General features: G+C 45.8%; 2 protein-coding genes across 5 annotated transcripts in view; one reads left to right on the top strand and one right to left on the bottom strand.

Moving 5' to 3' along the window:
* Window positions 1-12,102, top strand: part of slc20a2 (solute carrier family 20 member 2) — a 45,352-nt gene extending 33,250 nt beyond the window's left edge. For 3 of the 4 annotated variants that reach the window (XM_030105380.1, XM_030105382.1, XM_030105381.1), the window contains 3 exons: window positions 16-201; window positions 2,669-2,753; window positions 6,719-12,102. In XM_030105380.1, the coding sequence (XP_029961240.1) occupies window positions 16-201; window positions 2,669-2,753; window positions 6,719-6,883 (436 nt within the window). In that variant the 3' untranslated portion in view covers window positions 6,884-12,102. Of the gene's footprint in view, window positions 1-15; window positions 202-2,668; window positions 2,754-3,760; window positions 3,846-6,718 lie in introns of all 4 variants that reach the window. The other variant, XM_030105384.1, reaches the window with a different exon arrangement.
* Window positions 12,103-14,028: 1,926 nt separating this feature from the next.
* Window positions 14,029-23,858, bottom strand: LOC115398556 (E3 ubiquitin-protein ligase KCMF1-like). The gene is made up of 7 exons (XM_030105386.1): window positions 23,706-23,858; window positions 22,034-22,201; window positions 19,447-19,586; window positions 18,239-18,340; window positions 16,776-16,956; window positions 15,752-16,073; window positions 14,029-15,671 (listed from the first exon to the last, which is right to left on the bottom strand). The coding sequence occupies exons 1-7, from the start codon at window positions 23,719-23,721 to the stop codon at window positions 15,344-15,346; spliced, it is 1,257 nt and encodes a 418-aa protein (XP_029961246.1). The 5' UTR covers window positions 23,722-23,858; the 3' UTR covers window positions 14,029-15,343.
* Window positions 23,859-25,363: the final 1,505 nt, after the last annotated feature.

Genomic DNA, 25,363 nt, shown 5'->3' with positions numbered 1-25,363 from the left:
GTTTCATCTGTGCAGTAATGCCATCGGGCCCTTGGTGGCGCTGTGGATGATTTACGACCAGGGAGGTGTCATGCAGGACGCCGCCACCCCCATCTGGCTGCTGTTCTACGGCGGAGTGGGCATCTGCGCCGGCCTCTGGGTCTGGGGCCGCCGCGTCATCCAGACCATGGGCAAGGACCTGACCCCCATCACCCCCTCAAGGTGAGAACGCCGCCGCACAGGAGAGCCAGTCAGTGTGTCTGCGGGTTTGTGGCGGGTGGGGCGTTTCCACAAAAGAAGAGCACTTGTGGCAGAGGTGAACTTCTCCAACATGCTTGGTTTCGCTCCAAAGAGCCTCGACATGCTGACACAAACAGCCTGCTGGGTAAGTACTCACACGCACACACAGAAGGGCTTCCAGCCTGGAGCCAGACACAGGAGGTTTTCAGTGAGTGGCACAAAGCTGAGACAGCACAGACGTGTTTCCAGAGCCGCCGGACGGCCCGGAGCGTGACCTGTTTACAGGTACTGTGAACTTGTTCCACTCATCAAGGGCGTTTGCGTTGAGCATGCGCCGCTGTCCTCACGCAGAGCTGGCTCTGCTGCAGGAGCGTTTATTGCATTACTCCCACCCACATGTTTGCCGGGTCTGTGGCATCCCGAAAGGGACGTGTTGCATGTGACCTTCAGACGTCCCTGTCAGAACAGGGAGATATATCATTTCAAAAAATGATTTTTTTTTTTTTTAAATGTTTCCCTGTGAGCAAGCTGGTGACAGTCCTTTCTGATTTTGCTATTAAATGGACAAAATATTCTGAAAAACATCCCATGCTCCTGCACAGACGATGGTGAAGTCAATATATCTTTACATTCACATATTAGCGGTGCGCTCTGTGTTTTTCCCCTGACATCTGACTCATTACATAATAAGTATGAATAAATAAATAGCCTTTTTGGACCGCAGCGAGTGAAGCCCTGGGGCTCGCTTTGTCCAATAACCTCGGCAGCAGACACGCATCGCCACTCGCCCCTGCTCTGTCCTTGACTTCAGTCTTCCTCCTCCTCGCTCTCTGTCTTGTCGTCTTCCCATGCGTTAGCTGGAGAGTGCGTGCACAAACCCCAGGGATGTTTGTGCGTTGAGAAAGCTGAGCGCCATGCCTGCAAGTCGCTATGTGTTGGATGTGCTGTGTGTGAGCGAGCATGCATGTGCATTAAGGTCTAATTGTTCCAGCAAGTGCTTTTTTTTTAGAGAGAGAGTGAGTGTGCGCTGTGTTGCCTGGCAGGAACATCACACAGGGCCACAGGAAGCTGTTTGGCATTCTGGATGAAGAGAAGTAGAGCAGGAGGGCTGAGGGAGGGGCAGAGCCAGTGGGAACCCGGCCTCTCTTCTCCTGCCGTTGGGAGGGGCGCCGGCCTGACTCCGTCTCACAAACTTTCTCTTTTTCCCCTCTGTCGTCCCCGTTTCTCTTTTCCACTACCCTCCTGTTGATCTGCCTTTTTGTGCTTCACTCTCAAACCTTCACTTTTTCTCTTTTAACTCTTCCCCACTTTTCTCTCCTCACTGCTCCGTCTCTCTTCTCTACAATCCCCCAGTTGTTCTCCATCCCATTATTTTTTACTTTTTCTTAATTTCTCCTCTCCTTTTGTTTGCCCCCGCCCCCTTGCTCTCTTTGTATGCCTCCTTTTCTTTCTTAATCTCCCTCTTTCCATCACCAGCTTAGTCTGCTGCCAGAACCCAAAGACAAATTTGCACTGGTTCACAGTTGGAAAGGCTGCCTTTCCTCCACTGTCTGTTTCCATGCATCACTCTGACAAAGAAGTGTGTTTGGGTGGGAGGGGGGTTAGTAAACCCTGGGAAATGTGACTGTACTTGGTGTGCCTGTGCTTTTATTTGAGCCGCCACAGCGGACACCTGAACAGAGCAGTGAAACGCTTCTCCAGTGAATTCCAGTGACAGCCCGCTGCAGGTCAAACTCTCCGACTCTGCTGAGCAGACAATCCTCTGCAGAACACTTATGTAATGAACCGGTTACCGGTGAAAATGTTTAGGGTTGGAGTGAGAGAGAGAGGGACGCCGGCCTGTCTACCTGCAGCTGACTGGGACGGTGGCAACATGTGACTCCTGCAGGACTAACCCGCATTGCACTGTAGACTCAGACAGTTTTCAGACTGACCATGTGGATGTTTTTCCATTTCATTCATGTGGTTTCTGTTAAATTCTTTATGTACTGTCATCAGTTTATCTTTATTTGGGGGGGGGGGGGGGGGGGTAATGTGTGTTTTTCCTAATGATTTTGTCTTCCAGTGCATCCACTGGTCAAAGTGTGAATCATGTTCTGGAAACAGCACATGACTCCAGAGAGTTTCTCCCCGTAAGCAGACAGGATACACACACACCCACACACTGCTCCTAATGGAAAACCTACGAACACGTCCCCACGGAGATAAAGTTGTCATTTGTATGCATGTGTTTGTCTGTCCCAGAATGCCTCAGTCTGATTGTATTTTGTGCGTTTCCTCTTGAGTGTTGACTGCTCAATGCTCCTCTGTGATCAAATGTGGATGTTGGTGTGGCCGTGCCATCAGCAGCACCGTGCCAGACATGACAATGAAGAATATCTCTTTGCCTCCCCTCCTCCCTCCTCCTCCTCCTCTTCCTCCTCCTCTCCCCTTCCTCCTCCGTCCACAGTGGATTCACTATTGAACTGGCTTCTGCAGTCACAGTCGTGTTGGCTTCCAATATCGGAATCCCTGTCAGTACCACACACTGCAAGGTATGAGCGAGCGGCCTGTCTCCAGCTGGCCTCTCAACCTCCCCCCTCCACAGGCGACGCCGGGGGTCAGGGCACGCACACTGCCTCCCGGGGCGCCGGGCCTCCGCCACAAACACAAAGCTCCACCTCAAAACGGCAGTTAGTTATGCAATCCGTATCATTTTGTCCTTTGTGTATCTGTGCCAGGCAGATTCCCTCTGCACTTACGTGCTTTGTTTGCAAGGTTGTCTTCAAAATATTGTCCTCAAAGCCACGATTCTCATGCAAGTTGATTGTTACTCACATTCAGTGTTTTCCCATCCTGGCATACAAAAATTAGATCAAAATGTTTCATGTCAGTTTGTTTTTTTAGCTGGCTGTGAGTGCCTTGCACAGCTTTTTTCAGCTCTGAGCTGTGAACAGTGCATACTGCCTGTATCGTAACTATTATGAGGGCAAAGATTAGAAACAGGCTTGTATTTATAGTTTCTTTCATTATGTATTGCTGTGAATTAGTTTCTTCTTTTTCTTCTTTTTCAAGGAAATTGTTAAAATCATGTAAATAAGTTTCCCAAATTGTTGGTGACGAGAATCATCCTGTCTTGATCTGAATCTGACAATCTCATTCTGCATAAAAAGACAATCAAACAGTTGGATCCATGTTGGGGTCGGTCCCCAAGGCCCCGGGCAGCAGTGCGCAGCCCCCCTGCCCCCCCTGTTCTTTTCAGGAACGTCTGATCCGGGCTGGAAGACAAAGCAGAGCCCTCCAGTCCTAGGCCCCCCTTCAACCCCCCATCAGCGCGGTGTCTCATTGTCGTGTTTCATTTCCACCAGCTCTCTGCCATCTCTCCCTCTCAGCACTGGCATGGTTTGGTGTGTGGGCCCTCCACCCTCCTGTGCTTGGCTGCAAACAGACCTCAAACCCACCCTCCTCCACTCTCCCTGATCCCGCCCGTCACTCTGGTTTTCCGCTTTTTTTTTTACCTTTCCATCTTTCTCTTTGTCTCTCCACTCATCTGTCTTCACAGCGGATTTTGCATTGAAGTAATGAGTGCGCTAACAGTGCTTGTTGCATCAAATGTGGGCATCCCAATAAGCTCCACCCACTGCAAGGTATTGGAGTCGTTGGTAGTGAAGCCGCTAGAGAGCCAGCCGCTCCGGAGCTCCACTTCACCGCTTCACCTGTAGCTGGCAATCGCCAAAGCCAATCACAGCTCCTGAAGTTGAAGTTTTGACATCTTGTGCAGTTTTTTTTCTTCTGGCGGCCAACTTTTATGAGTTAGATTCAAAGAAACAGAACTTCAGTACTTATGTACTTATTCAGTCATATATGTATATATATAATATATATATATATATATTAGTAATAGGTATAAAAACTATAGCAGCCCCTCGTGTCTCCTCTCCTGGAATTAAAGCATCTTTTCCAGGAAGCATCTCAGCCTTTTTCCACCAATATAAAGCACCGTTTACTTGTAATTTCACACCAACCTCGTGTTTTGCTGTCCGCTGCTGTGTCTTCAGCAGACGACCATGTCAGGAAAACCTGGTCCCCTTTATAGGAATTAGACCTTTCAAAAGAATATAGTTATTTACTTTGGCAGCAGAGATTGAGATTGAAGTCCACTAAATACTGAGCGCCATTTGTCTTGTTTAGTCTGCAGCAAAATTAAATAAAATTATATGTACAAGAGTAGCATCAATCACTTTGTGTCTGCGCCCGTCTTCTGCACTGGGGGGCGTCGTTAAATGAAACCCCGGTGTGTGTGTGTGGTGTGTGTCTTAAAGTTGAACTTCCTTAAAGGCTCCATCTGCCGATGAGAGACTGCACAAGACTCGAAACTGGTTCAATTACCGATTATCAATTTATCTAAACATCAGCATCGCCATCCATAACTTGATTTTCACTCTTCACCTCTAAATACCCTCGTCCCTCCTCCTAAAAATCCCCGGGTAATCAGCTGCTGCAGCCAAATGCTAATTCTACTCATGGGTAGAGATTTATGATCGTGGTGATGATTTGAATTGTTTTTAGTTATTACGTCTGGAGATTTGCAGATGTTGACAAAATCAAACTTTAAAAATTTTTTTTAGTTTGTCGTTCATTGAGACAAATGAGTAAAATGCTGAAATTTCCTGAAGCTTTCATCAACATCTGTCGACATCTCTTGACGTGTGTGCGCGCGCACACACACACACGCGAGCACTAATGGGCGTCAATTTGGTTTTGTCTGAGTCGTCTCTGGTCTGTCATCTTCACGAAGGCCTTGTTTTGTTTTCGCGGACGTCGAACCAAATTGACGCCCCGCCCGAGTGTGTGTGGGTCGCTGTGTGTGATTATGTGCAGTGACTCGCTCTTTCAAAAGCTCTGTCGTCTGGACAAACACCGAGGTCATGCAGAGTTTGTTGCTGCATTTTTGAGATATTACGAATGCCTGTAAACAGACATCACTGAGGTCTTTTCTTCCAAACTTTTTTTTTTTTTTTTTTTTTTGCTTTCATGCAAACCAATGGAAGAATTTTAGACCAAAGCATTCTTTAAGTGGGTTTTCTTTTCTCTTAAACTCTCATCTGGAATGGTAGTACTGATACTTTATTTTAGAGAGGCTGACCTCTGGCCTCAGACCCTACCTGGTCTCTGTTGACCCGACCTTCCACATTTAGTCCGAGCGCGACAGGAGGCGTCTCGGGTTTCTTTGGCCGTATAAGACGAAGACAGTTGTATTCCCGCCCACGCGCAAACAGAGCTGAAAGCAGTCACTGCACACGACACACGGCAACACACAGCGGCGTCTGAAATTAATCATGTGGTGGGTTTTTATCAATCAGCGGGAGTAGTGGAGGTGTGACATTCGCAGATGTGTTTCTACTTGAACTTTTAAGTGTGCGTAACCTAATGGAGGTAAATATTGACACTTTGAGTCTACATCTGCCAGTTTCAGATTTCCACTGGTAAAAATGAGTATTAATATCTTCTAACATGCTTGCTTTGACTAACAGATACTTTGGTTTTGAGGAGCTGTGGGCTGCACAGGCTTTTCTGTGCAGCAGCTGAATAGTGATTTAAAGTTGTTTTATTTATTTAACTGTTTTAAAAGCACCTTTACCTGCTTGGTACATTTCTTTTGTTAGATACAAGCTGTTATGCCCACGTGAAATAATGAAATACCAGGTCTTAACTAGTAATGACACAATATCAACTTGATCAAAGACGTCTGTTTGTGTCCCTATCCTAAACTTTATATCTGGACAAGGTTATTGTCTCCCTGCTGGTTTGTCTCTTTGCTCCTGGTCACAGTAATTTAACCTCTAATGGCTCCTCTGGTTCTCAGGGACACAAATCTCAGTGAGCACAACAATAAGTTTAGTGAGTCTGCAGACCTGAGCTCAGTATCTTCCAGATGAAAGGCAATTATAGTGTTGATTTGTTTCCCAAAAAGCCACTGCCACCTTGAAAAGCTCTTTATAGAGTTCAGGAGCAGAGAGACCCCGGAAGCAGTGTATAAAAAATATTTTTAGCAACATTTAATATCAGGAGAGAACAGCCTCTTTTAATGTTATTTATTAATACATGCATACATCAGAAATAAAAGTCCATCATGGAAGCTGCAGCGACGTGATAAAATGGGCCCAGCTGTTGTCACACTTCACATTTGCGTTGGATAAATGTAGCTGAGCAAAGCTTTTTTTCACCGCATCAACCTAGTGGTGCTAATGTAGCTCCTGTTCGCATTATCCGCCGCCGAGCCAGAGGCCACAAACTTCTCTCATTAATCTGTTTCATCAGCCGGCCACTGGAGTCCGTGACAGACACGCAGCAGCTCCAGATAACTGAATGTAAGAACCAGGCAGTGCAGCAGATAAACAGTCTGAAGACAGCAGCGTCACAGAGAAAGCCCGGCCAGCCCTCAGCTCCTCTCTGAACTCTCCGTTCTGTGCTGCTGCTGATGTTTCTCCTCTCTCCCCCGGCGCTGTGCGACTCCCAGGTGGGCTCGGTGGTGGCCGTGGGCTGGATCCGCTCCCAGAAGGCGGTGGACTGGCGCCTCTTCAGGAACATCTTCCTGGCCTGGTTCGTCACGGTGCCGGTGGCCGGCCTGTTCAGCGCCGCCGTCATGGCCCTGTTCGTCTACGGCATCCTACCCTTCGTCTGAGGGCGCGCGGCCGGGAGCAAGGAAAGAGAGAGTCAGAGAGTGAGAGAGAGAGAGAGAGAGAGAAAGAGAGAGTCGGAAAGAGGGAGACTTGGGTAAAATCAGAGCTCGAGTGCCAGGGGGTTTACGGATGGAGGAGGGAGCTGCAGAGGTGCAGATGGTTATACTGTGGAAGTGAGGAGGGTTGATTCACATGCTGCGTGGCTCTGTGATCCACAGATCCTTTTGACTCGTTTGAGTTTCTGATCGTTTTTTGTTTTTGTTTTTTTTTTATTTATTTTATTTCCTTTTTTTCTTTTTGGGAGAGCGGTGCATAAGAAATTGTGCCACCATTCAATCTGCTGTACATAAAGACAATAATAGGGAGCTTTCAAGTAACCTTTAACAAGAATTTTTCTGTTTGTTAGAGAAACGGCAGCAGCCAGTCATTCAGTCTCTTCATTAAGAGAGTCGCAGTTTTTAAAAGAAGCAACAAAAGATGACAAAACGATCAAAGAGCGACGACTTCTGCTCACCTCCGGCGGCAGCCTCGCCCGCAGTAACTCCACGTCCATCTGCGTGCTATCGTACGTAGCATAGTTGGTCAGGTGCTCATCGTCATTGCTCTAAAAATGCCAGGAAGAGAAAAAAACAAAAAAACAAAGTGTACATATCGTCCTGCAGGAAGTGAGTGTGATCTGTTGTATCGCGGCTTGCTTTAAAACGTTGTCAAACAAAAGAAGCAAAAAAAGAAACCGTGCGTGTGGTTAACCAACCCGTCCGTCATCTCACTCTCAGCATCAAGCAGGTACAACTGGGGCCAAATGGAAAACGCAGGCCTCAGCGAGCAGGTGGCGGTCGCTCGGCTTCTGTTTGGGGGGGTTTTTCTTTTGTTTTTTTTTTCGAAGATTTATTTTCCACATACCATAGAAACCTAATTTACTAAAGAGTTGATTATTTGTCAAGAGCTCCTGTATGTTTTTAGAGATGGATCTCATATTTTTTAATGATGTATTATACTGTAATTTGTACTGTAAATACTGTCCTTAAAGAGTTTGCCAGTGGGATGGGGGGGAGGTGTAATGGTTTGTCTTTTTAATGTTGCGTGTCGGGGGGGGGGAGGGGCTCTTCACCTCATTAAGATGTCATAATTTACAGGATGTTTCATCCCAGCGGCTCGTCGTAGTCCGAACGCACACTCGTGAACAGGCGGGGTTTCAGTGACAGCGCCCAGGTGGGAACCCAACCACACAACTGGAACTGTGCGGTGAATTCTGCAGTATTGACAGAAAAGTTCTTTAAAGAAGAGGTTTCTCACTCCTTTGAGAGCAGAACCATGCCAAAGTGTGTTTTCAGCACGCCAATGTAAAGCATAGAGAGAGAAAAAAAAAAGAGAAGAAGAGGTTTTAGATGCAGCAGACGCCAAAACACTAAAATAGGAATCATGAGTTCTGACGAGTTCCCGTGAAGTGTTCGCTCATCTTCATCCGTGTATGCCTTCGTTTTCATGCAAAAAGCTCACCGGAGTCGCTTCCTCATATCAAAGGCTCCCTGCCAACCAACGATGGACCTCCTCAACCCTCCGCGTCCGCAGGGTCGAACCCCGCATGGCGTCCGTCCGACGCCTCAGAGCTGAAGCCTTGTCATGTCAGACTGCAACTCTGTGTCATATCAAGCTCTTTAAAAAAAGTTGTTTCTCTTCAGCCACTTATGCAGATGTGGAGCAGCAGCTGGGGTTCGGAGCTCCTCTGCTGTTTTTTTTTTCTTTCTTTTTTTTTAATGTTTTGATCAGCTGTGGTTCAGTCTTTGTTCGATACCACGAGTCACAGAAACATGAGTTCATATCACACCGTGGGGGAGCAGTGGTCTCGGGGGCGGGGGGGTTAGTACTGATCATCACCAGCTTTTTAACAGGGTCGCCCGACCCCTAGTTGAACAAAATCAAAAGCTTTTTAATTTAATTTTATTTGAACAAACCCAATGCCAGGTGTTGCAAGTATCTTTTTCTTTTTTTTTTTGTTCTTGTTGTGCGTTTTGTCTAATTTCAAGGTTTTTTTTTCTCATGAACAAATCTATGCTTAAGTAGCCACTTGCCTTGTAACATTGTGTTTTACTTTGTGCAGATACGGTTCAAAAAAAGAAGAAAAAAAAAATGATTCAGTACTGTGGTGTTTACATCGTAACCATATTGTAGAGTATCTGTTTGAAAAGAAAAAGGAAAAAAAAAAACAAAAAAATCTGTTGCCTAATGATGCCAATGAAAGACAAAATATTAACCATGAATTTTTAAGTGCAAGTAAAAAAAAACAAAACAACCTGAAGTGTCTAGAGAGAGAGAGAGCGAGAGCAAGCGTGTGCGCGATGACTTGGTTTTTGTTTTCTTTGGTTCTGTTGGTAGTAGTAGTGCTAATCATGATCCCTGTTGTCACTTTACACTGCTACTACAACACGTTTTAACACTACATGTATGGGTGCAATTCAGTAATGAAAAAAAAGAAGAAGAAAAACAGAATAACTAGAGAAATTTCATCGAAACTATATATTTTTCTACCATATCTGAGTTTTAACCTGGGTGGGCTTCCGGACACTGGAGGACAGACTGCGGGGGGGGTAACAGGAGGGGAGACGGCTGGACGGGCCGAGACGTGGTGAGACTACGGTCTTGCTCTGCTGGCGCCGTGAGCCGCACTTCCTCTCAGCCCAAGTGTGTCCTTCTAACATTTAGACTGACGTGTCGGTTGCCAGTAGATCAGATTTAAAATTACCATTTTTATTTTTTGAATGCTAGATGAAAACACTTTGTAATTTTGTTTCCCTACTGCTTTGATCATGAGCTGCGAGAGCAGGACGGCCGCTTACCGAAGGCAAATTCTAGAGGCTCCAGATCCCAACAACGCGTATTTACTCCTCCGAGAAACTGGACTGTGAGGACATTGGTTTCCTTAAAAATGGCAGGTTACTACTCTTGAAGCTCATATCCTCTTTACTCTCACAGCCTGTGTTACTCAGAGAGCCGGTGTGTTTGGATGATCAGGTAGAGTTTAATAAGAAATGCCATGAAGCACTGAAGATGTTTCATTTCGCAAAACACCAAAGATCTACAACTGTCCACGAGGTTAAATCCTTCCAATTGGTCATTAAGGAGTGGATATTAAAGTTTCAGAGGCCCAGTTGGCAGAAAACTAAGAGGTTTTATTTGCAAGCTTCTGGTGGATCGATTTAAATTTAAAAGTACACACAAAGAGGAAATAATCGAAAAAATGTTCTCATTGTCCACCACAGGTTACCAGTCCTCTAGTGAAACCCTCTCCAGTCCTGTAGTACTAGTGTGCACCACCAGGTGGTGTGTTGAGTTACTCCAGATGTTTGCAGCCTGCTCTGTTGTGTTTCTATGCAGCTTTTCTTAAATTCTACCACAATAACTCGTCTTCTTTATCATGTTGTCCAACCGTTTCTAAAGGGACTTTGAAAGCTTGAGAACACAAATGTAAAAAAATAATAATTTTATTCTGGCCCGTGTCTAATGTCATACAATGGAGCTGCTGCAGCAGCTGCCAACACTGTAAGCACAACTTTGGTTGAACCTAACCTCTGTAACAACCACCGATTTACTGCCAGAATAATGAGAGCTGAAGACGACGGTGAACAAACACGAGTACAAAAGTGCCATTTCCAAACCAGCGTTTAACCACGATTCTGTTGGACTTTAGGGAAAAGAGCAAGATTTGGCTGCTTGGTTTTCACCCAGTAGATTATCAAAGTCTGCTGCACAATAAGAGCAATAAATATAATTTTAGAGTAAAAATGACATTATTGAAAGGAGATGTTTTACAAGTGGTTTTTGTAGAATTGAGTGAATGTAATTATTCAATACGGACGAGCAAAATGCAAAACCATAGATTTTACAGGTTTGTCAATTGACATAGATCTTACTTTTAAAGTATGTGAAAGCGCATGACTCAGCCTTTTTTTTAGTTTTTCAGTTATTCTGAGAATAAAGAAAATGTACAATTCAACCAGAATCTCCAGCTGGGTGTCTAACAGCTGCTTCATGGCATTAGTGAGAGTTTAGAGTTCATGCATGAGGTGTCAGTTCTGCTTTACTCACGTTTTAAAATAGATTTATATGATGTATTTTGTCCAGTCTGCTGGACAGTAGCTTTAATTTCTATGCAGTAGAGATATATTGTCCATGGTTAAATCTTCTGTATCTAGAAGGAGGGGACAATCCCTCCCATCGTCTCCATGAGCAGCGGAAGATTTTAGTGGCGACTTGGTGAAGCGTCATGAGGTTTATTTGTAAAGTGACACACTGCAGACATTTGAGCAGGACATCATCTCCAAACTCTTGGCTGGCCCTCTCTGTAACTCTCGCTGTGTCTCTATTATTCTTTTGTTACTTAGTTTTTCCATGCATTCTCAGTCCTGATAGGCCAAAAGGGATGCACTGCTCAGGACAGGGAGGGAAAGTTGACTTTACCCTGTGGTGGCAGCATTAAACACTTGGAATAAATGACAAACAACAGTCCAAAATATTTCCCCTCTATTCCTGTCGAATTCAGTATGAATAACCGATCATCTCAACAGAAGCATGGATGTTACGTAATGGATATTTGTTCTGCATTTCCTCACAGTGACACGAGTGTTTCTGACAGGTACAGTTATAATCCGGACTAACACCCTGCTAATTAGTAAAGGCCTATTAAATTCATGTTTTGGTTTGGATTTAAAAAGGCTGAGGGGAAAAAAACAAAACAAAACTCAAAAGCCAAGTGTGTGCAGTTGTGAATGCAGCCACTAGAGGGCGGAGTTTGCCTCCTGAGAGAAGGACAGTATTGAGGACCAGTGTTTTTCAGTGTATTTGCCATTGAGGGAGTTTCTGTGCTTCAACTGCATTTCTGAACTGTTTCAAAAATCTTTTTTTTTTTTTTTTTTTTTTTTACATTTCAAAGAAAACTCTGAACAGAATGTGCCATTTCTTCCTCCCTGAATGTGCAATACAAGCTGTTTGTCGTCGAGGTGCAACTACATCGTCGTGGTCATGTAGCTCCACCTGCCCTGGTGCGATAGCGCCCCCTCCTGGAGGGGCATCAGTTCAGACCTTCATCTGGATGTGGCGTGCTGTCTCTAGTTTTCTGGTCTGTTTCGTAATGAGAATGTGCTCCTCTGGCTGGCCTGCAGGCTTTACAGCTCCGTGTCGTCTTTCTACTGTTTACTGCTACGTAACTGTCCAGTCCTTCAACGGTTTAAGAATACATCTCTATATGGATATAACTTTAAAAAAAAAAAAAGAATAATAAATGAATTTTAAAAAAAAATCTAAAGAATGTGTAGCCTGCTTCTCCAAAATCTTAAAGCTCTTCTGATTTGCATATATCGTACTGTAATGTTTTATTTAAGATTTTAGTGAGAAAAATGTCTGCATTTAAACTAAATTATGGGAATTAAAATTACAAAGAATACCTTAAATCTTCTGAGTCGTGTCTTGATTTACTTCAAAAAGGAAGCACACACACATTTGGTGAATCCACAGGATAAAGTGAAACACTCACTGCAGTCTTTTATCTCTTTAGAAATGTTTCAGGAAACGTCTCATAACAAACAGACACAAACACACCAATGGGTCTGTTTGATTTGAAAAACTCACATTGAAACTCATTCTATTAAAAGCAGCACCTGCACAGAGAAACACAAACTTCTGATTGACAAACCAGCTCAGCACCAGTGTCTGGATGGATGGATCACTGCACTGCGATAATTCTGTCATTAATTCTTGTCATTTCATAACATGCACAGTGTTGATTTGATGCCACACACACACACACACACACTCCCACCCAGTAGCCTGCATGCATGTGGTTTCCCACAGCAACAGACCTCTCCACAGACTGAATGAATCTGCCACATCCTTTCAGGCTGCCTCCTATTTAGAGCTTTTAGGCACAGATAATAATTCAGTGATTTGGCTGACTGACTGCACTTCAGGTTCCCAGCAGTCTGTCTGTGTTGGGTTAATTTAGGAAGGACGTCTCTCTGGTGACGCTCAGAAATGCCCTCTTGGTGCTGGCACCCGGTAAAGCCACACTATTTTCAATTTGGCGGTGGATGAATGAGTAACCAGGACTGGAAAGCGTCACCCCGAGCAGCCGGAAGGAAATTTATTTATATACTTTGGATGTTCAGGTTGTTGGTGTTATGAGATGCAATAAAAGTTTAGATGAAGTTTTGAATGGGAAAAAAAACCATCTTTACAATTCAAAATCTGTTATTCACCTACAATGATGAGACTCAGCAAAAGTTGGGACAGTAAAATCAGAGTAGGAAAGAAGGGAATATTTTAGAAAGTATTTTCTGGAGAATTAGCAGCCGATCAGGGCACATAAATATCAGTACTGATGTATATATCCAAGCACGGTGCGTGAAAGTAATGAATGCATCCCCCCTTCACTGCATCTGTTCTCTCATCCGTCCTCATCAGACACTTTGGAGCTCATCTCAGTGAAAGATCAGATCGAAACAATTTCTCCAGGATCATGAAAAATGTTTTAGAATCTCAGCCTTCTTTATGTGAGATTCATAGAATCTGATGTTTATTTTGTTTTAGTTCTTCAAACTGTGATTAGTCAAGTGTTGTGCCTGTTTGCAGAGCCTGACAGACAAAGAGCAGGGTATAGTTTAACTCTAATGAAAAGTAATAAATAGCAACTATTTATACCCATATCCTACCCAGCACACAAGCTTTTAGTCTCATTTAGTGATGATTCTACATTGTTAGTTGTTCTGCATGTCTCTTCTTTAACCACCATGTTTTGTTTTTTTTTTGTCTGGTTTGAATTCTTTTGCCTTCTATTTGAGTAGATTTGCATGTTTACTCGACACACGTTCCTGGACTCTCAGGAGCAAAAACCATCCCACTCATGAACGTTTTGATCAGGCAGGATCAAAACCAACAACAGATCCTCTGCCCTCCTCCGGCTGTGCTGCTGCTGCTGCTGCTGCGAATGACGACATGCATCAGGAGAGGACTGAGATTGAACTTTGACCTGTAAGATAGGCGTTTATTTTCAAACCAGATTCTGTACATGCTCGCCAAGAAGTTAGCAACCGAGGAGAGAAAGTAAAAACACAAACCACAGAGAGAGGAGAGATAGAGAGAGGGATTGGGTTAGTTCATTTCCATCCAAAAACATGTTTATTGTCCTCCGAACTGAAAGGTTTTTACCCTGTGATTTGACTCCTCTGCAGAGCCAAACGACATACATTGCATTTCTTCAGGTAGCAGTGGAGGCTTACAAAGATCTTTTGGACTGAGAGAAATTCTCGGAAAGAGCAATACAGGGTTCTCTCCGTCGAGTCACACCAAGAGTATTTCTTTGCATTCATGAGTAATGGAGAGAAGATTTTTTTTTTTTTTTGTTTGTTTCAGAACACAGGAAGCTGGAGAAAGTCGCATCTGGTCTTCTGTGAAAGAAAACGGAAGAAGAAAAAAAAAAAAAGAGAGAAAAGCAACCGTGAAGACCAGCGTTGTTTCTCTTCCATGTTAGAAAAACAAAAAAAAGGCTTGAAAATGGTCGCGCTAAACAGATTGTGTCTTCTCCGAGGTGTGTGTCACTGTAGTGTACACCGCCGGACGGCCGATATGCCGTTCAGAACCAAAGTGCCCGCAGTCAATATAAAGCAGGGTCAGGTGACCCGGAACAGGCGACGCCACACAGAGGGGAGAGGGCGGGAGAAGACGAGGGGAACCGGACACGGCCGCCAGTCAGTCAGAGAGAGAGAGAGTGTGTGTGTGTGTGGCTCTCAGCACCGTTCATTTACAGTTACGCCAGGTGTGTGTGAACCTCCCCCGTCTCGTGACTGTGCAGGTAAAAATGGGCACATGGTGATTTAAGCTCATGCTTAAGTTGTGGTAAACCATCCAAGCACTTCTTTAATTTATAACTATAAATACACAGCAGCGATTTTTTTTTTTTTTCGTTTTGTTTTGTTTTTAACCGGAGAGGCGTCGGTCTGCCTCCTCTCCCTCGGTGAGTGTGTGACGACTTCGCCTCTTCAAAACGGCTAACTACGCTTTGCACTTCTGCTAGAGGAAACACGGGTTATGTGGAGCTGATTATCGACTTTCATATAAATTTTTCTATAATATATTTATATAGTCTGTTTTTTTCTTGTTTTTTTTTTTTTTTTGCTTTTCTCGCACTCACCCACCACGCTTCTGCTTGATTTCACATTCTCTCGTCTCACTACTTTTATTCAATGTACACAACGTAAAACATGGGGTGGATTTCGGAGCGACAGAGCTGAAATGACAATCACTGAGGGGGGGGGGGGAAAAACAAAAAACAAAAAAAGCCAAAAAAGAAAACAAAAAAACAAAACAAAAAAAAAAACTGCAGTCTCTTTTGTGATCCATTGGCAGTTGGACCGACGGGGCGGTCGGCCAGTTTCAATGGTGTTTTTAAAGGGGAGGGAGTGGCCATGTCATCAAAGGGGCGGCGCCGGGGGCTCTTTCTTCGTCGGCGCCGTTTTCGCCGTGGTTTTCGTCGTCTTGGCGGCCGGGGCCGTCTCCTTCAGGTTGAGGTTCTCCAGCGCCACGTCCAGGGTCATGACCTCCACGCAGCCCATGGCCTGGAAGTCGGCGAAGTTCCTCAGCGGGCCGTGGCAGTCGTCCTCGTCTTCGGAGGACGAGGCGGAGGCGTCCTCGTCGGGCAGCAGCGTGGACAGCAGCAGCTCCGTCACGAACAGGCTCCGGTCGGCCCACTGCGCCTCGCACGCCTGCCGCTCCGCCTCCGACAGGCGCGGCTCGCTCAGCCTGAAGATGAAGACAACGCACTGCTTTTATCTCCCTGAAAAGATGATTTACCGGCGGCGGCAGCGGCGGGCGCGCCTCACCTGCTGAGCAGGAACTGGGAGCTGTGTGCGTGATGCTGCGTGTTGGGCTCGGGGGGGCCCGGGTTGGGGCTGGGGTTGGTGTTGTGGTTGGCGCCGGGGTTGTTGGGGTTCGCGGCGGCCGAGTTGGTGTTGAGGATGGCGTTGGCGCGGCTGCCGCCCCGGGTGGCGTTCCGGGCCGTCTCCAGCTGCTGGCGCGCCGCCTGCGCTTGCTGGCGCTCCAGCTGCAGCTGCATCTGGAGCTGCTGGAGCTGGGAGGCCGACGGGCCCGAGCTGAGCTGCCCCCCCGCCGAGCGCCGCACCCCCGATAGCTGGGAGAGGAGCTCTGCGGGAAACACGGCGGACAGAATCAACGCCTCTTCTCCAGTAAACATGCAATTTTCAGCTTCGATGCACAGTGAAGGGAAACGACTGAGGCCGCATTTGTGTTGTGAATGTCGACATCTGGCAGCGACAGCACTACCAACACATCGATAAACAGAAGTAGCCTTGACAGACTCCAGGTGGTTATCGAAACTGCAGGTGACAAGCAGACATCAAAGAATGCTCCAAACATCTGAGCATAAAGAATTCATTTGATGATGCATGTCCAGAGCCGCAGCCCATCGATCAGCTGAATCAAAAAACACATGTCCAATATTTATTTTTTTAAGCAGTCGGATCAGACGCGCAGCAGGTCTCGCAGGTCATTAAAGAGGAGGCTGCTGCCCGGCGCTCGTGTGTGTGTGTGTGTGTGTGTGTGTGTGTGTGTGTGTGTGTGTGTGTGAGGCAGAACTGAACAGTGACCCTCATTATGGCACAGCTGGAGCTGACATGGCGAATACCAGGCGCTGAACCAGATTCAAATTGGGAACAGAATAAACCCGGCAACAACTGTGCCCACGCATGACTGCAGCTTCTAGAAGACCTTTAAACGCTCGCTCACACACACACACACACACACACACACACGGAGAGTTTCATACGGCAGGCTGCTGCATGGAGGTTGGGGAGAAACATTTTCTATCAAGCCCTCTTGCGGTCTTACCTGCGATGGGGTCCATGGCCTCCCTGCTGTAGTTGGAGCTCTGTGAGGAGCTCTGGCTGGTGGAGAGCCCCCCGGTGGTGCTGCTGGTGAAATGCATGTTAGACCTGCGGGCTCGCGGGCCGCCCAGCCCGCGACCTGGGTGGAACATCCTCCGCACGTGCCGCACGCCGCTGGACTCGTCGTGAAGGTCGATGTCAAGGAGTAAAACCAAAAGGAAAAAGTCTCTCGGCACTGACAAGAGAAATGAGTGATCAGCTGGAAGAAGCAGGACAGGAGACGGACGAGAACAGGCAACCTGGTGAAACAAATCCACTGATGCCTCTGCTCTATCTCCATGTTTTTACATCTTTTGTTTTCTGAGCTCATCCGAACGACTATAAATAGCCTGGAGAGCTGCTGTCGTCAAGTCAGCCCCACAGTTCTGCTCGCGCCGGGACTTTCAGCTGCTTCCTGACAGGCGAAGCAGACCACTACATTTTAGAAAAACGATCGATGGCCGACGTGTTGGAAGCAGATTTACTGAAACGGACCGAGGTCCAATCGCTCAGATACGTTCCATCCACATCAACACCTTCAGCATCAATACACTGAACTCAACACACACTCACTCCCAGCAGGTCTGATTCAGATTGAATTATGTGTGAAACTGGTTCTAATTCAAAACTCAATGTGAATAACCTCTTCATCCAGACCGTCTTCCCGCAACCTGTTGGCGTTGGTAGAAAAGTGCATCAGTTTATTGGAGTGCTTGAGGCATTTCATTAGAACGGGAGATAAAACAATGCAAATCCCCGAAGACGTATTGATTCCACCTCCTTCCCCGCAGACGAGCTCAGTTCCTGTTATCTATCTAATGCTCCCTTTTTTTCCCTCCACAGACTAAATCAGTGCTCTTTCTACATTGAAAAACTATAAAGTCAGACTAATGGCTGTTCTGCCGAGAGAGGCTTCATGAATGTAAGTCAAAACACAAACACTAAATCACTAAACAGCATCATTCCACAATGGATCCCAGCAAAATGCCAAACCGTGATGGGACTGTGGCTCTAACAACAAAAACTGGAATCTCACCACACGCCGCACTAAAATTGCAGTTCTGTAACTGAATTAGATGATGCTCTATTTTCTCCTGAGAGCTTTAAATTATTTGTTTTGAAGGTTAACAATGACTATAAAGCCTCATGGGAATGAAAACATGAAGATAAACATAATTCTCCTTCATGTTCTGTTGGATCAAACCATAACAAAGCCAACAAATCAATTCCTGAATGAATAAACCCGGCAAAAATAACTCTTTCAGAGAACAGAAGCTTCAAACAGAGATGGGGCAAAGCACGTCACGTCTTCCACGTCGCCGGTCGGGCAAACTACAAGTAACCCGCCGACCTTGTGTTTCCACTGTCCAGCCTGCAGCTGGTCACAGACACATCTGTGGAGGCGGGACCGCCACTTGAAAAGGATATCAGGTCTCTGGGCGCTCTGTGTTCAAGTGTGAGATGAGCAGCGAAGTCATCCGTCACGTGGTTGGGGTCGCCACCTGGCAGCGCTGCGCATATGGGGCAGATCTGCAGGACGGAGCGGAAACGTCAAGATCAGCACACTTCGCCGCTAAATCAGGTTTCACCAGATCACTGTGAGCGTGCACGGACGCGGCGACCAACTCCTGAACAGATGTAGATGTGACGGAATGAAAGAAAATGAAGCTGAAGAGGGAATGAGTGCAGACAGAGGAAAACTCCACATCTTTTACTTTGTATTTAAATGCAGTGAATGAAAACCGGCTTGAATCTTAAACGCCTCAACAAGTTGATCTCTTTGTGTAAAAAAGGAAAAACACCACAATTCCAGACTTTTTTGATAAACAAGCAATATTGTCTTCGTGTTGTCATCACTACAGATTGTTAAAAATAATAATCACACAAAACGCCAAACATGTTGAAAATACTATCGAAGTTTTGACATTTAGAATCTGAATCGTTGTCTAACTTATCAGACAGAACTGTAAAAAGTTTCTTCACTAAAGTTAGCTTCTTTGTCCTGAGTCTGTAGGAGTTTCTTTCTGAGGTCATCTGTCGAGCAGAGAGCGTTCACACAACACACCAGACTGACACCCTGAACTGGAAATAAAGTGAACAAGCCACACAAACACAAACACAAACACACACACTGCCTAGAATCAATGAGTGACAGCAGGGGCATGAGGAGGAGCGATGCAGAGTGTATTTAGGCTGCTCAGTGTGTTTGTCATGAGGCAAACAAGATGCTTTCATTAGAGGAAGATCACCTGCTGATTAATGCTGACTGTTCCTTCACACTGGTGAACAAAATCAAGAAGAAATGAGCTTTAAAAGAATCCTCTGCGGTTTCAAACCGGCGGTCCTGTGTTGTCAGAACAAATTGAGGGAGCTCCTATAAATAAAGCGGCGCTGCCTACCTGACATCGCTCCCAGTTTAGTTTCCCTGCGGAGTCACAAGCTGACATCTGAACTAGACCTCAACTCTAACGCGGACGACCGAGACAATAAACGGAAGACCGGGACGTACTGGAGTGCAACGTCAAAACCTGCGGGATAAAAACCTCCGACATGTAAAGGGGAAAAGGTCAGTCTGGTACCGCAGTCTGGTGAAAGATTCCTGGATGGCTGTGAGGGAACCGTCAGCAGGGACTTACCACTTCTGTGGAGGTCTCTGTGTGCTCTGCAGCCACATGCTCCTGCAAAGACATCTCCGTGTAGCCCATCCTGCCGCAGTACGGACACGTGAAGGCCTGCGGCTGCTCCACCGAGAAGGCCTCTCCTCCATAGTACAGGTCTGTGACAGGAGGAGGGTCAGACAGAGGTGAGTTACTTTGTTAAACTTGAAAACTCAGTAAAACATGTTGATGAGGTCAATGACATTCTTTGGATTTGTTAGGATATTTTCTATTTAACCTTTATGAAGTCGTCTACAATGCGAGTCATTGTAAGACAACACTCAGGTGTTGCTTAGCGAGACAGTCGGCAGCAGGTCTCCGAGCTGCCCCCCTCCATGCCACTGGCTGACCAGAGGCCATTTCTTTTGACACGATTATGTGACGGGACAGGATTCCACTGACCCTCCTCACATGTTCAGAAACCCCTCGGCCGCCAAGACGATGGCATCCATGAGGACTGCAGCGTGTTTTTAATGTCTGCTGTCACGAGCAGAAAGGGATCGCCTTCAGAAGGTGGGCCGCGCTTCCAAAAGGAAGCCCGAGGAGCCGAAACAGTCTCTGTCACAGATTCCCGCCATATTTCTTAGTTTGCTGCTGCTGGGCAGTCCACACTTCAGACACATTTTTCAAACAGCATGGCAGAAAAACCCATGTGCTCAACGTGATTATTAGATACGTAGTTATTAGCAAACATGCTGGAGATCAATCAGCTGTGTCTGCTGCCAGGAAATTTGAAACCATTGCAAAATGTGTGGAAAACAGTTTACAGTATGGTACTTATTTTAGCTCAGTGGCCACACGCCGCTCAGTTTGATCTTCGGTGAGCTGGATTTGATCTAATCAATCTCAGTGCAAACAGGTAGAATTAAAAAGTTCTGAGAGATCTGAAATGTCATCTCTCATGTCTGCAAAAGCTGCTCACTTCTCAGGAGTCAGGACACACAATCTCTGCAGCCGTCAGTGTGCACGTTTTTACAAACCCATCCTCAAAGTACAGCTCTATCAGTTCGGTAGCAACGTTTGCTGCAGCATCCCTGGTATCTGGCCTGAGCTTTTAGTGCGTTATGTTCATCTTTACTAAACCGTCGTCATTTGCAGTAAACAAGTTTGATTATTTGTTTATTTTCACACCATCTACAGGTCTAACCTGCAGGCTGAAACAAGGTGGATGTTTGACAACCTCAGTTTAAATCTGCTAACTAGACTAGGCTCGGAACCTTCAAGCAAATACAAATTTCCTGCCTCAACTTTGAGATTACGTCCACATTTTATCATAACAAGAAGCAGAAAAGTCAAATATGATTGAAGGACTCTTAGTTCTGTGCTCACTTTTATGATCGAGTTTTCCCTATCAAGCTAATGAAGGTCTTTTAATGAAGGTCTCACGATAAAAGTTAGTCTTTTATTATTACTGCACACATGTTAATAATGAAAGGTAAAGCCCATCAGCTGTTTGTCTTGTAAACTTCCTGCGACACAGTTTAATCTGAGCCATGGTGACGGCCAAATACATCCCAACACGGAGGGATCTACAATCATTCTGAGAGAAGCAACAGGCTCCACAAAACACAAACCACAGAGATGAAGTTGCACCTTCTGCTGTGTTTTCAGCAACAGGTTTTTTTTTTCCCACCAGACTGCAAAAAGAGCATTTTGAGTGTGTGAAAGGGGAAATACAAACATATTTCACTGTGCCAACACACAAAATAATAGCAGGAGCTGTCGTCCAAAAGCAGAAGAGAGGCAGACTTAATCAGCCGTAATGACTACATTCGCGATGATAACACACCTGCTGCATTGCCAAAGCACCATATTATGAATATTAACTGAATTGACTGCAAGTCTGGTCTGATCCCTGCCGCTGCCTCGACTAAATGCTCCACTTACGGCGGGATAAATCAAACCCAGAGGCCCAACAACACACACATGTCCTGAGGCTGGCTCTAATCCATCACTGCTGGGTCGCCTGGGAGCTTCACAAAGCGCCAATAAAACACTACATCCACTGTTTGACGTGCTGCAGGTCATTCGTTTACCTGAGGGGAGGTTTTCACAGACATTTTTACTCCAGCAATTACATGTGTTAAGATGCTGCTTGAGTACTTTGTTTTTGTCATTCAGAGATATGAAAGCTTAAATTCACTGTTCACCACTGACATCAACATTCTTAACTTGAGCTGCGATGAGTTTTTTGTTTCATTTAACATGAAATATTTCCTTAGTTTACTCCAAAACGTCTGCTTCTGCTTGTCGTGTTTGTTGCATCTCGTCTCAGTTTTTTTTTTCCCCCCACACATACAACGAAATAAATCAAATGAATGTACATGCATGCACCGAGACATCCGAGGTCTGCTGATTTCCATCTGATAAAGGATCATGTCACATTATGCCGTTTACAGGATCAGCTGAATAGTCAGATAACTCCAGAAATGGGATAATTCTTGTAAAGAGACTCCTCGAGTGTGCGTGTCATTAGTCTGACAACTGATCTGCAAAGACGCTGCAGCATCAAATTCAACAGCCGTCCTTTAAAATCAAGCATCTGAGAAAAAAAGCCTTTACTTACCAAAGTCGACTCGGGTTAATATACACTGCATGGGGTGCTCTGTTGTGTGTCTGGTTGTGGTGGCACCGCTCTCGTAGCACGATGCGCACAGATCGTAGTCGTAGCAGATTAAACATTTGTATCGTCGGCCTCTGAAGTTTCCTTTCAAACACGCGTCACAGCTCACACCTGGCGAGACGGGAGGACAGAGAGGTCAGGAAGTGTGTGAATCATCAGAGTTTATCATTAAACAAGCAGGAGATGATCAGCAGCTCCCGCTGGCGGTGCACCATGAAGAAAAAGAAAAACACCTAAGGAGTAAATCAAGAATGCAAATCAGAACTAAGAGAATGGAAGGTGGAGTCAAGAGTCCATGACTGTTTGAATTACTTTCAGTTAAACAATATTGTCATCAAAATGATGGCAAGATCTTATTTGGCTACTTTTTGTTGAGCATGACAGTCAGTGTGATAATAGATTTCCCTGAGACTTAACATTAGGGAAAATGTTTTCTTTAGCTAATTGAAGTTGGTGGTGATTTGTGTTTAAAAGGTTTAATCTAAGCAGGAATTATCTAGATACAGAAATAATCTTCTTCAAAATGATATGAAGGTTTCTATTTGCAGAATATCCATTCAAAGGGATCACCACATTCAATCACATTTCTGGCGCTTCAAAACGTGAGTCTGCACAGTGGTTCCTGGGATAAATCCACTCTTCTCCCATCAGGCTGAGGCTGTGATGTTCCCCCCTTGTGTTTGGGGCCCTGCGAGTTCAAGTCCAGGCTGGAGGTGATTGACTGGCACAGTGGTTCAGTCTGTGTGACAGCAGATTATCTGAACTCCCTCTGATCTCCACGCAGACTGAGAAGCAGCTGGGAGTGAACCTGAAGCCAGCTGCAGTGCCTCCGTCCTGCACCCCAGGGGCACACAACTTGACAGGAAAGTTGACGACAACAACAACAACAACAACACAGGCGTGGAAAATCGAGGCCGCCGGGGCCTGGCTAACCTTCGCAGCTGGTTACACGTAACGAGTGAACCTGCAAACTTTAGCTTCCCTGTTAGCTGACAGGCCAGTTTCAGCAGAGCCCGACTTCAGCTAACTCTGAAACATAACTATGGACTAATAAAGAACACTCCTCTCTTGACAACATGTCCAACAAGGTTGGCCACAAGGACGTGGTGTGGGATAGTTTGCTAAATATTAGCTTGCGAAACTATAACGTGCAGGCCAACTTTGAGCAGGAAGGAGGCTAAAACGGGCTGAGCGGAGCCGGGTTCGGCCATCTGGGACCCGGGAGACTCCTGCGTTTCTTATTCTCGGCACTCCCCTCGCTCCCAGCTCGCCAACGTTAACCTACATTACCGGAGAGCTGACAGGCAAGTTAGCTAGCTCTCCCGGCTAACGCTATGTAGCTTCTTCCGCCTGTTTGGGAAACCAACGCGGAGCGCTTGGATATTTCACAGAAATACAACCATGAAACACAAGCCCCGTCACGCCGGACTCCAAACCAGCGGCCGCCATGACGCGTCCTGCGGGGAATGTTACCACAACCTTGCTGCTAACGCTAGCTAAGCTAGCTAGGATGAGCTGCAAAATAAGACATCCTCGGCTAGCCAGCGCTAGCTAGCGGTGCGCTGTCAACGTTTTCTGCCTCAAATCCCGGCTCCGAGCGGAAGGAGCTCCTCACCTTCATGGCGGGACATCCTCCGAGCACTAACGCAGCGCCCTGCTCGGGCTCCCGGGCTTGCAGTACAGTGAAGAGAAGAGAAGAGGAGCCGGGGCTGGCTGGCTGTCCCTGGCCTCTTCCCTCATGAAGGATCCGGTCTGGCTCACTCCCCTCCTCCGCCTCCTGCTGTGTCACCGCTCCGGCGCGACGCCGCTCCGGCCACACGGGGGCGCTGCCGGACCACTATTGGAGACCGACGCCAGACTGGGAGAGGCATGCAGTCTTGCCTCATCGTGAGAAGGTTGTGGGTTCGAATCCAAGCTGAGAGGTGAAAACTTGCTAAATAGCAGGAGCTGATATGAGGAATATGAACAGACTGATAATGCAAAGTTTAGAAAATAAGCAAAACAGATAGATATGATATATGATTCTGCTCATATATTGATGTTCATGGGGAATCAAGCCTGAAAAATTATTACGCTCTCATATAAAAGCTTTAACCCCTCTAGTTTAATGTCAGGAAAACCGTTCCAGCATAAAAACTACAGATTATTGCCGGTTTGACTCGTAAATTGTAAACATGAGTAAAATCAGAATCATTTGTCACTTTCATAATGGAATGTCAATTTGCCTTGAGGCTTTAAATTTCACACTTTTTATTAATAGAGATTTTCAAAAAGTGCTTATTCCAAGCCAGAACTATCTAAATAAGGCCAAACAAACTAAAAATATATATATGGATCCATCTGGAAAGAATGGTGCAGTAGCCCCTCTGACAGGCACCTCTCACAGTGCAGAAAGTGCAGCACATCCACACTCAAATGTGGTTTGTTGACTGATTGTGAAGAATCAATATCCTGAGAGATCTGAACATTTCCATGGTTGTGAGGGAAGAGTATCACCCAGAAGCCAAAGAAAGAGTACCTTTCCAAGTGTTTCTTCCACAGTCCCAAGTGATCCACCAGGATGCAACCAGTCTTCAAAGTCCGGTTTTTTGCTCTTTTGTGCAGGATGGATGTTTCCATAATAAGACAACCACAATGAGACACTTTCTGTAATCTGGAACAGGCCTGGGAAGCTGCTCAATGTTTTTTTTTATTTTGAATGCCTTTGTATGGCGCACAGGAGGTTTGCTTGCCAATGTTTGGCTTCATCTTCATGTTTTGGCAAACGGTAGATCTGAGAGGGGGTTAACAGCCTTTCTGTGAGGCAATATGGAGGACACTGATGTTTGTTTTGGACTACATGACTCATAAGTGAAGTTTTTGACGGTAACTTCAGGAATGAGTCAAGGCTACACTAGATAAAAATGTTGAAATGACCCCCATTCCTGCTCTCGGCTCCCCCGACAGAGCACCGACCTGCCTGCACCTGATTGTTTAAGTATTTCACAGTGCTTCATTGTTGGCTGTGGCCAGGCAGGCTCAGTGGAGCACTGGTCAGCACAGAGCAGAATCAAACCGGCACCCTCAGACTGTGCAGCTGTTTGAGGTATGTGGATGGAAAGAACAACAATACGTCGGCACGGGACACCACCTTCGCCCTGCAACTGCAACGCCCACAATCTGACATCAGGGTGATTCTGGGAAGGGTTGAGTTGTGCACTTTTTCTGAGGAACTGCAGTGTTTTTGGCACTCGTGTTTGAATACGGAACAAAAATAAATGTATTTCAGCAGAA

The sequence above is a fragment of the Salarias fasciatus genome, chromosome 12 (genome assembly GCF_902148845.1).
Source record: "Salarias fasciatus chromosome 12, fSalaFa1.1, whole genome shotgun sequence".
NCBI lineage: Eukaryota > Metazoa > Chordata > Actinopteri > Blenniiformes > Blenniidae > Salarias > Salarias fasciatus.
Note: the sequence above shows the minus strand (reverse complement) of the source record. Positions and strands in the feature narration are given on the sequence as shown.

Bases quoted from the DNA above. Each gene is read 5' to 3' on its own strand.
- LOC115398556 (XM_030105386.1), bottom strand. The intron at 19,587-22,033 runs GTAAGTAAAGGC...CTCCTGTCACAG, and splicing joins ATTAACCCGAGTCGACTTTG to ACCTGTACTATGGAGGAGAG. The intron at 16,957-18,238 runs ATATCCTTTTCA...ATCGACCTTCAC, and splicing joins ACAGAGCGCCCAGAGACCTG to GACGAGTCCAGCGGCGTGCG.